This window comes from Mizuhopecten yessoensis, unplaced genomic scaffold, assembly GCF_002113885.1.
Source record: "Mizuhopecten yessoensis strain PY_sf001 unplaced genomic scaffold, ASM211388v2 scaffold3961, whole genome shotgun sequence".
Lineage (NCBI taxonomy): Eukaryota > Metazoa > Mollusca > Bivalvia > Pectinida > Pectinidae > Mizuhopecten > Mizuhopecten yessoensis.
In genome coordinates this window covers 152,697-168,226 of record NW_018405306.1, presented here as the reverse complement: position 1 = coordinate 168,226, position 15,530 = coordinate 152,697, and the positions used below count along the sequence as shown (strand labels likewise).

The following is a 15,530-nucleotide window of genomic DNA, read 5'->3' as shown; positions in this document are numbered from 1 at the left end:
TAAATCCGCGCCTGGCAATAGGACACAGGTTTCCGGGGGCAGCACCGGTTTTTCCTGGGCGGCAGGGTTTTTGGTTTAAGATGGGGAAGGATGTTTTTGAATAACAGATGGCGAGTTTTGTTTACGAGTGTAATTGTGGTGACACATCTTTGTCAATTGTGCTTGTATGTAGCATGTATATTTTTCTGCATTAAACGCCGACTACTCGCGGTGCCTAGGGTTAGACGGCAAATGGATATTTGTAGTTTGTGTAGTGTTTTTACATCAGTGGAGAAAATACCCTTAATATACCCAAATGTTCATATTGACCATATTATGACATTGTAAGTTTATAAACCTTCCAGATCAAAAGGGCATTCATATCAGATATGAATCTAAGTATCCGACTCCTCATCATTATTTTGGTCGCAGTACAAAATTCTGGTATACACATACAAGGCACTGAATCGAACAGCTCCTCAGTACCTACAGGAGCTTGTTACCCTGTATCAGCCGTCAAGATCACTGCGGTCGGAGTCAGAATCTTTGTTGTGTGTCCCAAAATCTTGTACTGTGACCTACAGAAACAGATGCTTTGGGAGGTTTTCGGCTACGTTGTGGAATAGCTTACCATCTGCTATTAGGAAGTCAAATGCCCTGGCCAAGTTCAAGAGGGACATACAAACTCCCCTCTTCACGTCTGCATTTTAGAATCTTTGCAAAGACGTCATGTAAATACCACCCTTTTATTTGTTCAATTATGTGCACATTGCTTGTTAAATGTATGAAAGTGATTGCAAGCCTTTGTTGTTTGTTTTCACAATTATAACTATTACTTTTATCCATATGTTGCAAAGCGCCTTAGAGTAATTTTACAAATTATATAGGGCGCTATATAAATGCTGTATATTATTATTATTATTATTATTATTTTGATGACATCATCGTTACGTTGGATACCCGTGACTTACCCTTCCTGGACAGATATATGTTCTTTTGTTGAACAAACTTATGACATCTAGTCTGCATACACTAATTTAAACTATTAATTAAATTTTCTATGAGATTAGAAAATCCCAGAAAATGGTAAATATAAGCAACGAAATGCTTTCATTTGGCATGTTGGCATTCACAGAAATTATGTGCACTTCATATTTAATTTGACTTTGTTCCGTTGGCATTCATGTTGTTTATAAATGCCAGCTGGAAGCAGTTTATTGCTTGAATGACAACGGTAACGGATTGTATTGTTTGTAAACAATGTATCAAATGAGATCCACAACGTACCGGGAACTGGTCGTCTGCAGCAGGTCAAACCGGAAACAGACAACAAAGAATAAAAAATATATATCTATATACACGTCAACGACCACAATCGTTCAGTTTACAGTATCATGATATAACTTAGTTACGCAACACCAGGTATGGTTGTGTGACGTCATACCAATACTTGTACCGCCCACTAAATTCAAATAGTAATACTAACAAAAATCCCAGTCTAACCAACCATACATTTTAGGAAATTCAGCAGTTGAAATGGAGAAGAGCAACGTTTACACGCATTGAAAGCGCTTTATAGAAAAATGACAAAACGCGATTAGTGATGGTATACTGCCCTTTATAAACACTAATTTGGTTTGCCAAGTACCTATAGGTTCACTGTCTGCCTGTTTACATGTGAACTGGTCAGTGACATGCCCTTTAGGTCATCCATATGTAGTGCTTGTTTTAATCCAGTGTGTAACCTACATGTATTTCTAGAAAATAGTGAATTGTAAAATTTTCAATTGGATCCCTGGCAGTTGTTCTATCGCTTTAGACAGGTTTAACTTTTTCTCGCCGATTGTTTGTTTGGTGTAAGCATACTTAACTGGATCACCCCGGCGGTTGTTCGATCGGTTTAGAACAGTTTAACTGGATCTCGCCGATTGTTCCGTCGGTTTAGACAGGTTTAACTGGATCTCACCGATTGTTCGTTCGGTGTAAGCTTAACTGGATCACCCCGGCGGTTGTTCGATCGCTCTAGCCAGGTTTAACTGGCTCTCCCCAGTGGATGTTCGTTCATCATATACAGGTTTTAATTGAGTCTCCCTAGCAATTGAATGTTCGGTGTAAGCAGGCTTAACTGGATCACCCCGGCGATTGTTCGATCGATTTAGCCAGGTTTAATTGGATCACCCCGGCGGATGTTCGTTCAGTGTATACAGGATTAAATTGATATCCCGGCGGTTGGTCGTTCGTTTTAGACAGGTTTTACTGGATCTCTCTGGCGGTTGTTCAATCGGTGTAACCAGGTTTGACTGGATCTCCCCGGCGGTTGTTTGTTCAGTGTATACAGGTTTAATTGGGTCTCGGCGATTGTTCGATTGGTTTAGACAAGTTTTACTGAGCCTCCCCGAGGATTGTTCGATCCGGGTACTCAGGCTTTTCAAATCAAATAATATTTATTTAGAGTCGGACAAGTTGTAACAAATAACATTATCTCTAAAGAGCTATTTACCGACTAGACATGGATATCACAATAGTATAGTAAGCTACGTACAATGTTATACAACTACATCTATATTCTAAAATCTACACAAAACATGCAATCTAGACTAATTTATAACACAGAAAGAGACACCACAGTACTAAGACATGACATGACATATACCGCTAGTAGTTCATGCCAACACATCAGCTATACTCAACATGCTAAATAAGAGACAACTGAAATTCATAAGAAAGCACTAAGATAAATAAGGATAATGTAAAAGCAAAGCACTAAGCCTACAGTGACCAATAAGCACTAAGTCAGTGGCCAAAAAGCACTAAGGCAGTGTCCAATAAGCATTAAGCCTCCAGTGTCTAATAAGCACTAAGTCAGTGTCTAATAAGCACTAAGTAAGTGTCCAATAAGCACTAAGGCAGTGTCTAATAACCACTAAGGCAGTGTCTAATAACCACTAAGGCAGTGTCTAATAAGCACTAAGTAAGTGTCCAATAAGCACTAAACCAGTGTCCATTAAGCACTAAGTTAGTGTCCAATAAGCACTAAGTAAGTGTCCAATAAGCACTAAGCCTACAGCGTCAAATAAGCACTAAGTCAGGGTCCATTAAGCACTAAGTCAGTGGCCAATAATCACTAAGTAAGTGGCCAATAAGGACTAAGTCAGGGTCCAATAAGCACTAAGTTAGTGTTCATTAAACACAAAGTCAGTGGCCAACAAACACTAAGTCAGTGTCCATTAAACACTAAGTCAGTGGCCAATAATCACTAAGTAAGTGGCCAATAAGGACTAAGTCAGTGTCCATTAAGCACTAAGTTAGTGTCCAATAAGCACTAAGCCTACAGCGTCAAATAAGCACTAAGTCAGGGTCCAATAAGCACTAAGTTAGTGTTCATTAAACACAAAGTCAGTGGCCAACAAACACTAAGTCAGTGTCCAATAGGCACTAAGTCAGTGTCCAATAAGCACTAAGCCTACAGTGTCAAATAAGCACTAAGTCAGTGTCCAATAAGCACTAAGTCAGTGTCCAATACGCATTAAGTCTACAGTGTCCAATAAGCACTAAGACAGTGTCCAATAAGCACTAAGCCTACAGTGTCCAATAAGCACTAAGGCAGTGTCTAATAAGCACTAAGGCAGTGTCTAATAAGCACTAAGTAAGTGTCCAATAAGCACTAAGCCTACAGTGTCAAATAAGCACTAAGTCAGTGTCCAATAAGCACAAAGTCTACAGTGTCCAATAAGCATTAAGGCAGTGTCTAATAAGCACTAAGGCAGTGTCTAATATGCACTAAGTCAGTGTCCAATAAGCACTAAGCCTACAGTGACCAATAAGCACTAAGTCAGCGTCCAATAAGCACTAAGTCAGTGTCCAATAAGAATTAAGTCTACAGTGTCCAATAAGCACTAAGGCAGTGTCTAATAACCACTAAGGCAGTGTCTAATAAGCACTAAGTCAGTGTCCATTAAGCACTTAGTCAGTGTCCAATAAGCACTAAGTCAGTGTCCCATAAGCATTAAGTCTACAGTGTCCAATAAGCACTAAGACAGTGTCCAGTAAGCACTAAGCCTACAGTGTCCAATAAGCACTAAGTCAGTGGCCAATAAGCACTAAGGCAGTGTCCAATAAGCACTAAAAAAGGCAGTGTCCACTAAGCATTAAGTCTACAGTGTCCAATAAGCATTAAGTCTGCAGTGTCCAATAAGCACTAAGGCAGTGTCCAATAAGCACTAAGTCTACAGTGTCCAATAAGCATTAAGGCAGTGTCTAATAAGCACTAAGGCAGTGTCTAATAAGCACTAAGTAAGTGTCCAATAAGCACTAAGCCTACAGTGTCCAATAAGCACTAAGTCAGTGGCCAATAAGCACTAAGGCAGTGTCCAATAAGCACTAAGTCAGTGTCCAATAAGAATTAAGTCTACAGTGTCCAATAAGCACTAAGACAGTGTCCAGTAAGCACTAAGCCTACAGTGTCCAATAAGCACTAAGTCAGTGGCCAATAAGCACTAAGGCAGTGTCCAATAAGCACTAAGTCTACAGTGTCTAATAAGCACTAAGTCAGTTTCCAATAAGCACTAAGTCAGTGTCCAATAAGCATTACGTCTACAGTGTCCAATACGCACTAAGTCAGTGTCCATTAAGCACTAAGTCAGTGTCCAATAAGCACTAAGCCTACAGTGTCCAATAAGCACTAAGTCAGTGGCCAATAAGCACTAAGGCAGTGTCCAATAAGCACTAAGACAGTGTCCAATAAGCACTAAGCCTACAGTGTCCAATAAGCACTAAGTCAGTGGCCAATAAGCACTAAGGCAGTGTCCAATAAGCACTAAGGTAGTGTCCAATAAGCATTAAGTCTACAGTGTCCAATAAGCATTAAGTCTGCAGTGTCCAATAAGCACTAAGGCAGTGTCCAATAAGCACTAAAAAAGGCAGTGTCCAATAAGCATTAAGTCTACAGTGTACAATAAGCACTAAGTCAGTGTCCATTAAGCACTAAGTCAGTGTCCAATAAGCACTAAGGCAGTGTCCAATAAGCACTAAGACAGTGTCCAGTAAGCACTAAGCCTACAGTGTCCAATAAGCACTAAGTCAGTGGCCAATAAGCACTAAGGCAGTGTCCAATAAGCACTAAGTCTACAGTGTCTAATAAGCACTAAGTCAGTTTCCAATAAGCACTAAGTCAGTGTCCAATAAGCACTCAGTCAGTGTCCAATAAGCATTAAGTATACAGTGTCCAATAAGCACTAAGTCAGTGTCTAATAAGCATTAAGTCTACAGTGTCCAATAAGAACTGAGGCAGTGTCCAATAAGCACTAAGACAGTGTCCAGTAAGCACTAAGCCTACAGTGTCCAATAAGCACTAAGGCAGTGTCTAATAAGCACTAAGGCAGTGTCTAATATGCACTAAGTCAGTGTCCAATAAGCACTAAGCCTACAGCGTCAAATAAGCACTAAGTCAGTGTCCAATAAGCATTAATTCTACAGTGTCCAATAAGCACTAAGTCAGTGTCCAGTAAGCACTAAGGCACTGTCTAATAAGCACTAAGGCAGTGTCCAATATAAGCACTAAGTCAGTGTCCAATAAGCACTCAGTCAGTGTCCAATAAGCACTAAGGCAGTGTCCAATAAGCACTAAGTCTTCAGTGTCCAATAAGCACTAAGTCAGTGTCCAATAAGCATTAAGTCTACAGTGTCCAATAAGCACTAAGTCAGTGTCCAATAAGCACTAAGTCAGTGTCCAGTAAGCACTAAGGCACTGTCTAATAAGCACTAAGGCAGTGTCCAATAAGCACTAAGTCAGTGTCCAATAAGCACTAAGGCAGTGTCTAATAAGCACTAATTCAGTGTCCAATAAGCACTAAGTCTACAGTGTCTAATAAGCACTAAGTCAGTGTCCAATAAGCCCTAAGTCAGTGTCCAATAAGCACTAAGTCTACAGTGTCTAATAAGCACTAAGTCAGTGTCCAATAGGCACTAAGCCTACAGTGTCCAATAACCACTAAGTCAGTGTCCAATAAGCATTAAGGCTACAGTGTCCAATAAGCACTAAGGCAGTGTCCAATAAGCACTAAGCCTACAGTGTCCAATAAGCACTTAGGCAGTGTCCAATAAGCACTGAGCTGGAAATATACCTAAAAAGCTGCATAGTAATTTTAACACAGATCAAGAACAAGCACTACAATTGCAGGACTCCCCTTCCCAACTGGGATTTGTATTAAAAAAAAAAGATTTTTTTTTCTAAATGAGTCGGGAAGGGAGTTCCATAACTTTGCTGCACTAAAACAAAAACAATTAAGACCGAAACTTGTAGTTCTCACTTGTGGTATCAGTAAGTTATTTTTCATTGTAATGAGATCATGAAGATAAACAGGAGTTTCTTTATGTATAATTTTAAAAGTATCTAAAGATAAAATTCTCATCCTCCTTAGTTTCAGGCTTGGCATCTTTGACTGCAACAGAAGTGATTCATAAGAACTGTCATGGTCGATCTTTCAAGTTTTCTTTGTTTCCACTTTGCCGCAAAAATGCCAAGCCAATGGGCAGTAATTAAAATTTGACATAATAAAAGTATGATATACAGTAAGTCTGCCTAGTCTATTAAGATATGATCCAATTCTCTTTAAGACATTTAACTGACGAGATGCTTTTTGACAAATATTAGATATATGTTGCTTAACTTTTAGCTGGTAATCTATTTTTACACTTAGCTAATAATTTTACACAATCCTCTGGCTGAATTTCTGTTCCTTCAATATTAAAAGTCAAATTTGCAGAATTTGTTTTCTTTCCAATACATATAGCCTGGCATTTATCTGGGTTTGTCTGTACTTGATTATCTGAAAACCAATGAACTAAATAAGAACTATTTGTTTCTAGAAAATGTTTCACATCCGTAATATTTGGACTCGCATGTGGCAGTGTGTTGTCGTCTGCGTAGTTATACAGTTCACAATTTGAGACGAAGTAAAAGATATTCAAAAATATGTTAAAAATTACCGGCCCGAGAATTGATCTCTGGGGCACATCTTTGTACAAATCTAAAAACCCACTACAAAAATCATTCATTTTCACAGTTTTCTATCACTAAGATAACTCTGTATAAGATTTACTGCATTGTCCGCTAACCCATATGTCTTAAGTTTCAATAAAAGCAAGTCATGCGGAACACAATCAAATGCTTTTGACAAACCATTAAAATAGTCCCTGTGTATTTATTTTCATCTAATGCCTTCTTCCAGTCCCCTATAACTTTCAACAGAACTGTTTGACACCCATATCTGATCTAAAAGCTGATAAGTAATCATTAAAATGGTAGTTAACAAATTCAACTAACTGACAATGAATAGCTCTTTCAAATATTTTTGACAATACTGGTAGCACACTGACTTGACGATAATTATCTGTTTCAAGAGTACTGTTTTTCTTATGCAATGGAACTACTTGTGCTATTTTCATTCTGTCTGGAAAAATATAGTTTAAAAGAGAATAATTCCCAAATAGATGTTAAAGGTTTAAGAATCTCTTGACGTACAAGCTTTACAAACGTGGCTGAAACTCCGTCTATTCCTAGCTGTGGCTTTTCTCACACTTAGGTTACCAATGCATTGCATTTGCTGACAAAATTCTCATCAACTGGTGTAAATTAAAAGGTTTTCTACTGTTGTAATATGATCTTGACTAGTCTGAATACTGCGGTGGTATTTATCTACCTCAATGCTGTTAATACCTATGTTTTTAGCTACGTTGAAAAAATAAATCATTAAAAGTCTCACTAACTCTCTTTTGGTCACACACTAATGCATCATGTTCACATAAAACAATATTACGCTTAATGGTAGGCCGAAAATCTTTAGATTTTGGTCCTCCAGCCCATCGTTCAAGGAAATATTAATTTATTGACTTTCTTCTCATACTAATACAAAGACTTCTTTGTTTCCGATAGTATCCCCAATTGGCAGTTGTTTTACATGATAAATATTTGTCATGTAACTCACGTTTCTTAAAAATAGCTGTTTTCAGTTGTTGATACACTTTTATCCGCTTTACTGGTATATGTTTTGTTAATAATACCTGTAAATGTGTCATGGAACTTTTCAAATACAGTACATTTGTATTTACATCGGGTTCAATGTTATCTCTACTAAATTCTACTTCTGAAGTGTGTAAATCATACTTAAAACTATCAATATATAAAGATTTAAAACTTTTGTACGGTGTCCATTGGGTCGCTTTACGTGGTACTTCTCCATGAAGCTGAAAGGCAATGATATTATGAAAATCACTGACCCCACGTGTGATGGAAATAGCTTACGATCGTTACTTAAAACTACGTCAATCTGTGATGACTTTCTATTTTTGAGGAAACACGTATCACCTTTGATTATATTCCAGATCAAAATTATCACAAAGATCTTTCAATGGTTGACATTTACTCTCATCCTTAGGGTTGTAATTAAGGTCACACATTACTATGAAATTCTCATGGATAACCTCGCAATTCCTAGTAGATCGGTTATCTGAATATCACTACTATCCAAATTGATTTCTTACAAGTTACGTGAAAGTGGTCTTTCCCCATGAAATTTACTTACAGACCTGTATATTACATGATATATAGGTCTCTGTACACAAAATAAGATCTGATCCAGCTGTTTGTTTAATGTGAAGGGAGACACTCTTTCTATAAGCTACCATATATACTTAGCGGTTTGTAGCATATAATCTCTTCGTGTCCAGAAACTGCATGGACGTTTTACTATTGGGTAGGTATCTCAGCTTTTTCCATGTTATGGCCCAGGGAGATTGGGCTAGACCTCTGGTTCAATTCTGATTGAAGTGCTTCTTCATGCTCAGCAGTTGTGTAGAAGGTTGTAGAATGGGATCTAAACCATTCCATTATACAAAGTTTGATTAGACAGTCCCAAGTATACAACAAGGCAAACTTAGTAAAAATCTGCTCAGAGGTTGAGGAAGACGCCCCGAAATCAGTCCTTTCCAGGTTTAAAACCTGGACCCTCGGGAGGAGTTAAAGGGTTCACCAGTCAAAGTGGTTGTAGGTAAATGTCAGTCTTGGAGTAAGGCACCTGTAAGTCTTAGATCTAAAGGTCAAACTCTGGAAATGGTTACAGAAAAAGCCTTTTTCTAACCAAGGATTCGCTTATTTCGCAGGTTTCAGGTTTAGTGGCCATGACAGAAAGTGCTGTGGTAAGGATGTACAAGTGGTTAGACCTCTAGTCAGGCCACAAGTTCTTAAACTACAGGAGGAAATAGCACAAAACATATATTACATTGTAATTGTATTTATTTTCATTTGTTCATATTAAATGTATTTTAACAATTCCATTTCCAAACAAAACAAATCAATTTTTAAAGTTATTTGTTCTTAACATGTTTGTGAAGACAAAATCTACTTAAAAGCTTTTGATATAAAAATTGCATCGAACCACATTTGTTTTTCAAATACAGGAATAAGACAATGACTAAAACTAAACTTTAAATAACCATGGCAACCATTGTAGTTTCTTTGTCATTAACAAGTCTTACTTCATGCATTATACCAGAGATTTAATTTTGAAATAATTCAAATTTAAGTTTGTGTTATAATTCAATCAGTATTTATTCAAGGCAATAAGAGAGTTGATTGGCACCAAAAAAATATATCCTTTTTTTTAAGGAAGATTTGAACAAATCATGTACAATTGTACCAGAAATAAATTGGATTGATTCTTTATTCAGTTAATTATACACGTTCTCACTCATACAAAATAATTATTTAAAAAAGAAAAAAAGAAATTTGATTATAAACCAGATAATTTTTTATGTAAAAATTCAAAATAAAAGCATTTTCTGAGAATGAGTCTCCTGATGTTTTTTGACAGACCTTTAGTTACTGTTTGGCAGTGTTTAACTTAATTAATGAGAATGAGCGATCCGATATGGGCGAGGCTAGTTCGAAACGTTATGTTTGCTGCACCAAAGATGAATATTATGACAACTACAATACAGAAATACTTGATTTGCAAGTTATTGTCAATTTAAATGAACATTATAAGGTTTAAGAAAAGTTTTTGAATTTCTTCAACAAGTATTCAAAAGATTTCCCAATGATGATGATAAATATTTTGCTGTCTTCTAATTGAGAGAAGATGTAAAAATAAACATTAGACATATATCTTCTTGAACTTGAATAATTGCTGAGTTCGAAAATTGTAAAGTTGAGCAATAAAGCTGTAGCATGTGTTTATTGTTTAGGGATGAAAAAAACTGAGGCCAAAATAAATGGTATTGTATCAATTATACACTTTATATAACAGAAATACTTGGTTAGGAACAAGCGGAAGGTTAAGATTGATGTAAGACCAGCATACTTATCATATAAAACTTTAAAAAAATGATAACGGATTATTGCAAGTCATATGTGATTTATAATGAGTTAGAAATGAACAAAATGTTATCTATGAATCGATATACATTTGTATATATATATAATTTCAAATATGATGTTTCCTCTCACTCGATATTCAACAAAAATTAATTTAACCTACCAACCCTAAAAACCAAAGGTGGACTCTACCATTATGGATTTGAGTCCTAGATATTGTGGTTTGTAGGGGTGGAAAGAGTTAAATGTGGACGGAGGAACAACAATCATTAAAAACAAATCGTATAAAATCTTTTAACAAGATTTGTGCCCAAAAATAGTTGAAAACTTTCTACAACAGCTGTAACGGAAAGCTTAATAGAATTACAACTATACGCTCCGTATAAAAACATGCACTTCACATAAACCAATAATAAAATCTGAAACACTTCAATCTATTTTATAGGACATTGCAACTTGCATAAATATAAAAACATAAATTAGAATGAACACGTCAAGACATATATATTTTATATATGTACTGTCTATGGGAGCCATTTGTAAAACAGTCCATTTTTCATTATCACTCGTATCTTTGCTATTTCCTACTGGAAACAATTTGTGTTATTTCCCATAGGTTTCCCATTACTTCCTCTAGCATTTATGCCTTTTTCTGATCTTTTCAACAGCAAATTAAGTTTTTTAAATACATCTTTTTCTACATTATGTATAAAAGAACCTGCTGTTGCCTTTGACCCACATTTCACTGTAATACAGTTGCAGAGTTACATATCTGCATCATGGCAATAACCCTATACAGTATTTTTCTACAGTGACATGTCAACTGTAGTTTTATTAAACAAATGGCTCCACATGGTTAAATCTTCCACTTGGTATAATCTTTAAATAAACATCTTCAGGTGAAATAAAACACTTGTGTAAGATAGGGAAAACCACACACATAAGAATCAACATTGTTCTCTCAACTACCAACAAAAAAGCTAAGATTTTACATATGTACAACAAAAACAAAGCCCTAGCACAAAGGCCCAGAGGATGGAACCCTGTCCACAAGCACTGTACAAAATGTATCCAAGATCGATCTCGGATAGAGACACGATTACCAACAAATATTCTGCCAAAGTAACAGCAAAATGTTCCACCAAAAACAACACAACATTAATATGGAAAACAACTTGGTATAAAAATAAAACGGAATGTTTTCTTTCTACTGAACACAGATTTTCTTGATGCTGTATGACACTTCAAAACGAACAGCACATGCACCTCAGAGCTTTTCTACTATAGTATATATATATTTGAAATAATTTCAATTTTCAACAATGTAGAGTCGAAGTTATCCCCCCTATGAAACAAGAGAAAGTACAGAGACCAAAATAATAATAATGATTACACTAAGGAGGTGTCATGGCTTTCAACTACAACTTTGAAGTTTGCTACATTATGTATGAAATGAGAATTTGTTGTGGCTTGAACACAGTTATTTCCCCTGAACACTTGTCATATCAATATTTTTACACTATCATTTTCCCCCTAGTATTATTACCAACACGATCATCATGAACATATTTTAAGGTATATATTGCATTTAAACACAAAGTACATAAAGAATCTGTTGCATTGAGTTTCATCTTAATTATGTGTTCAGTTATTTTTTCCATTAAAGTGTTTGTTAAAATATTTGCAGAAATACAAATTTATTTTGTGTGTGTTATTTGGGAGTAATAATTTGGAACTCTTTAAGACATACACATATTTTTTTGTTAACTGTCTTTAGCCATCCATGATTTTTACAGATTTGCTAAAATGATAAGTCTCACAGGATCTATTTTTTACACACTTTACATCTTGTTTTCGTAGTACAAAGTGCTATATATAGTAAGGGTTAGATCATTTGCTATAATTTTTTTGTGGATTGTATTTTCCGTGAAAAAAATGTTTCTGCAAACAATTACGAATAATTATAACCAAATGAAAAAACGACTTTTACAATAATAATTATCAAGATGAAACTTAATGTAACAGAGTCAAGAATGATGAATTCATACTCCTTGTTTTTCAGCAAGAAACTGTACCACCGTGCGACATGGTAAGCAATGACAACTCTTATACAACAAATCATCAAGTTAGACATAAATGTCAATATTTACCTTAAAACATTTCAATTGATTTTCGGGATATTTCATAACCCCAGTAAAAAACATACAAAAAATATTCACATCGTTGATTGCCACCCTTGCCAAACTAACGGCCTAACGCACATCAACCTTGATTCACACTTGCTAGGCAAAACACCTTCAAGTTGAACTGTGTTTTGAGTCAATTCTATATATAAGAACACTTTTGTGCATAGGTAAGCACTGTATAAAGATCTCTCTCTCCCTCTCTCACTTGCACCCTGTCCTCTGTCAATCGTTCTAGACACATTCATCTTCCCGTTTCTGTCGCTTTGTCGATGGACTACTGGAATCCTTGTCGCCGGCCTTGGCCGTGTAAGAGATGGTATGTTTGAATGTGTACCGGGTGACCTCGTAGTAGCCGGGGCAGTAGTTGGAGGTGGGAGTGATGCTGCTCTGGGATGACATACTCATTGTTGATGCAGTCGAGATTTCGTGTTGGAGGCTGGCCGACTCGGACAGAATCACCGACTGGTTTCGCTGCTCTACCAATGCTTTCCAGATCTTGTTTCGGTGACTTGTGCCGATCTTCATTTTCTGAAGGTCCTGTAATGATAACGGTCACATTTAGTTTCTAATTTTCATTTTACCATCCCTTCATGGTTTCATACAAAACAGTCCTAAGTATCAGGATTTTTTCTCCTAACACGATGATATCAAAAAGACCTTATAACAAAATCAATATAGTTTTAGCTGCTGTACGTAGCAAACTTTCCTCATTGATTGTAGCATCAGTAAAAGTTCAGTTAGGGAACAGAACATGTAATGGTTGCAAAAAACTCCTTGAGTAATAAAACATGTACCTAGTATTTTTTAGATCTATCGAAACCTGCTTTTTGTATTTCAACTGTAAACACTCAACATTACATTAAGTGTCCAGTATATATGACCTGCACGTCGTTGAGGAAATTAACATTCTTTCTTGTCAAGTCCAGGGAGCTTCTCCAATACTGATGGCATCATTATGCCTAGGGGTTACAAGTGCAACAGATTTCAGAAGAGGGTTCAAATTATGAAAAATAATTGGGAAAATTTGGAAAAATTGTACATTTTCAAACGACTTACCTCTTATTGTTTATGGAATTACTTGAGTATTAGAAAAGATAGAAAGCCGTGATAAGAAAATATCTTTTGCAATTTGGCTTGACAAATTTTGGAAACAGAGTGCCTCTAGTATACAGAAAATGGGTTCATTTAATGGCCCTAGAAATGAGTGTATGACTATTCGGCATAAGATTCATTAGTTTGGAATGAATAATAAATGCTAAGTTTGTTTTGAACAAAAACTGTTATTGAAAACTTATTTTGTGACCTTTCGAAGATCTCTGTTTCCTTTGTCGAGCAAAGAGTGCAAATGACCGGTATCTCGACTCTAAACCGCTGAAAACAACTTAGTAAGCCACAATTGTGCCGAATTAATAATTGAAAACATATGACCTGTCCCTCTGACTGCCGCGGTAGAATTTGAGTGCTCTTTAGTGAAATTTCTAGATATTTTCTGACAGTTGAATTTATTGGATTGGCAGACAAGGAACAAAATATATTTTCAGTTACTGTTTCTGTTCAAAACAAACTTAGCATTTAGTGTATGACTCTGAGTACGACTGCTGCCTGAAGAATTCCTGTCAAGCAAAGGAAGGCTTACCTCGATAGTGAAATCTTCCAGCTGCTGCATAGTGCTGAGGTTCAACTGGTGGAAGTTATCAATATATGCCGACAGACCAAGACTCGCTAACCAACTGTAAGCAAAACAAATGTTATATTTTCTTATGTTTAAACAAAGATAATGTGTCAATTTAACATTTACCAGAAAAATTGTGCAAAGTTTTTGTTTTTAAATATTTAATAACAAAACTTTGTTTTGCATTTTCAATGTTGTATTATAGCCGATTTTCTAAACCAAAGAGGAGATATATATATACAAAATGTATATCAATAGTTCAGATGAGCAGTGGTTAACATAACCAGTCACACAAGATTAAAACGAGCAATTTATTTGGGGATTCAGCAGACGTTGGAATGACCGAACGTGTCGAAAATCAGAGTCAATATAGTCAGCATCATGTTATATTCAGCGATGTAATTGAACAAATTAGTCTACGTCTCCCCCCCCTCCCCCATTCTGCATTGAAACATTGACTCATGACAAAGTAGCCCACAATCTTGTTCCACATCATTGTGGCAGGAGGAAAACTTCGAACTAACCTCTTGATGGAATTGTCAATGGCACACCCATTGAGTGTTGAGCTAAGCTCCTCCTTGATGGCCGAGGGACTGAGATTGTCGACAGGGGCGGACAGAACCTGTTGGACCGTGACGGCTGGATGACCATTCTGGGAGCTTGTTACTTGCACTGTGGACTCGGTACCGAAGGGCATGGTCGTCTGGGTCGTTACAGGGGTACCTTCTCGACTTGGGATGGACACAAGATGTGTGGCGGATGGTCTGAAAAAATATTGAGGATTACAGATTAGGCCTTTTGGTAGTTACTGGGACTGTATGTTGTTAACATATGTTTTGAAGTCTATCTCTACTTACTGTAGGCGTCTGATATTTAGGTTATTTAAGTCTACTGGTATCAGTTGTGTTCATCTGACACAATAAAACCTGTCGTACCCGACACCTTGGGAAGTCAGATTAGACAAGGTCAGAAAACACACTTTCTATAGTTTTTAATGTTGTCCACCTGGTTGTTTAATCTTTAAACTGATGTTTAGCCATTTCCAACCACAGACTGTAATTTATGTTTGATACTCGCAAATCATTTTGTGTCTTTATAAGAGAAGCAAAATCATACATATGCTCTTTTGGAACATATTTTACACACAAAAATGTGCTGCTCGAACCCAGGTTGATGTTGGAATTCTAAAAAGACGACCTAATCCGACTTTTTTCGGTTTGTTTTTTCGAACTTTATGTGAATAAGATACAGTGATAAAATTGACAAGATATCTGGAAAGTCGGAGTTCGGATCACAATGTTGTGCTAGAAATGTGTGCATG

At 36.5% G+C, this 15,530-nt stretch overlaps 1 protein-coding gene across 4 annotated transcripts in view; it reads right to left on the bottom strand.

Annotated features, from left to right (window-relative positions):
- Positions 1-10,960: 10,960 nt before the first annotated feature.
- The window catches only part of LOC110448242 (tumor protein 63-like), a 63,786-nt gene continuing 59,216 nt past the window's right edge, over positions 10,961-15,530 (bottom strand). For all 4 annotated transcript variants that reach the window (XM_021494392.1, XM_021494394.1, XM_021494393.1 and 1 more), the window contains 3 exons: positions 14,734-14,973; positions 14,174-14,267; positions 10,961-13,074 (listed from right to left, as the gene is read on the bottom strand). In XM_021494392.1, the coding sequence (XP_021350067.1) occupies positions 12,769-13,074; positions 14,174-14,267; positions 14,734-14,973 (640 nt within the window). In that variant the 3' untranslated portion in view covers positions 10,961-12,768. The remainder of the gene's footprint in view (positions 13,075-14,173; positions 14,268-14,733; positions 14,974-15,530) is intronic.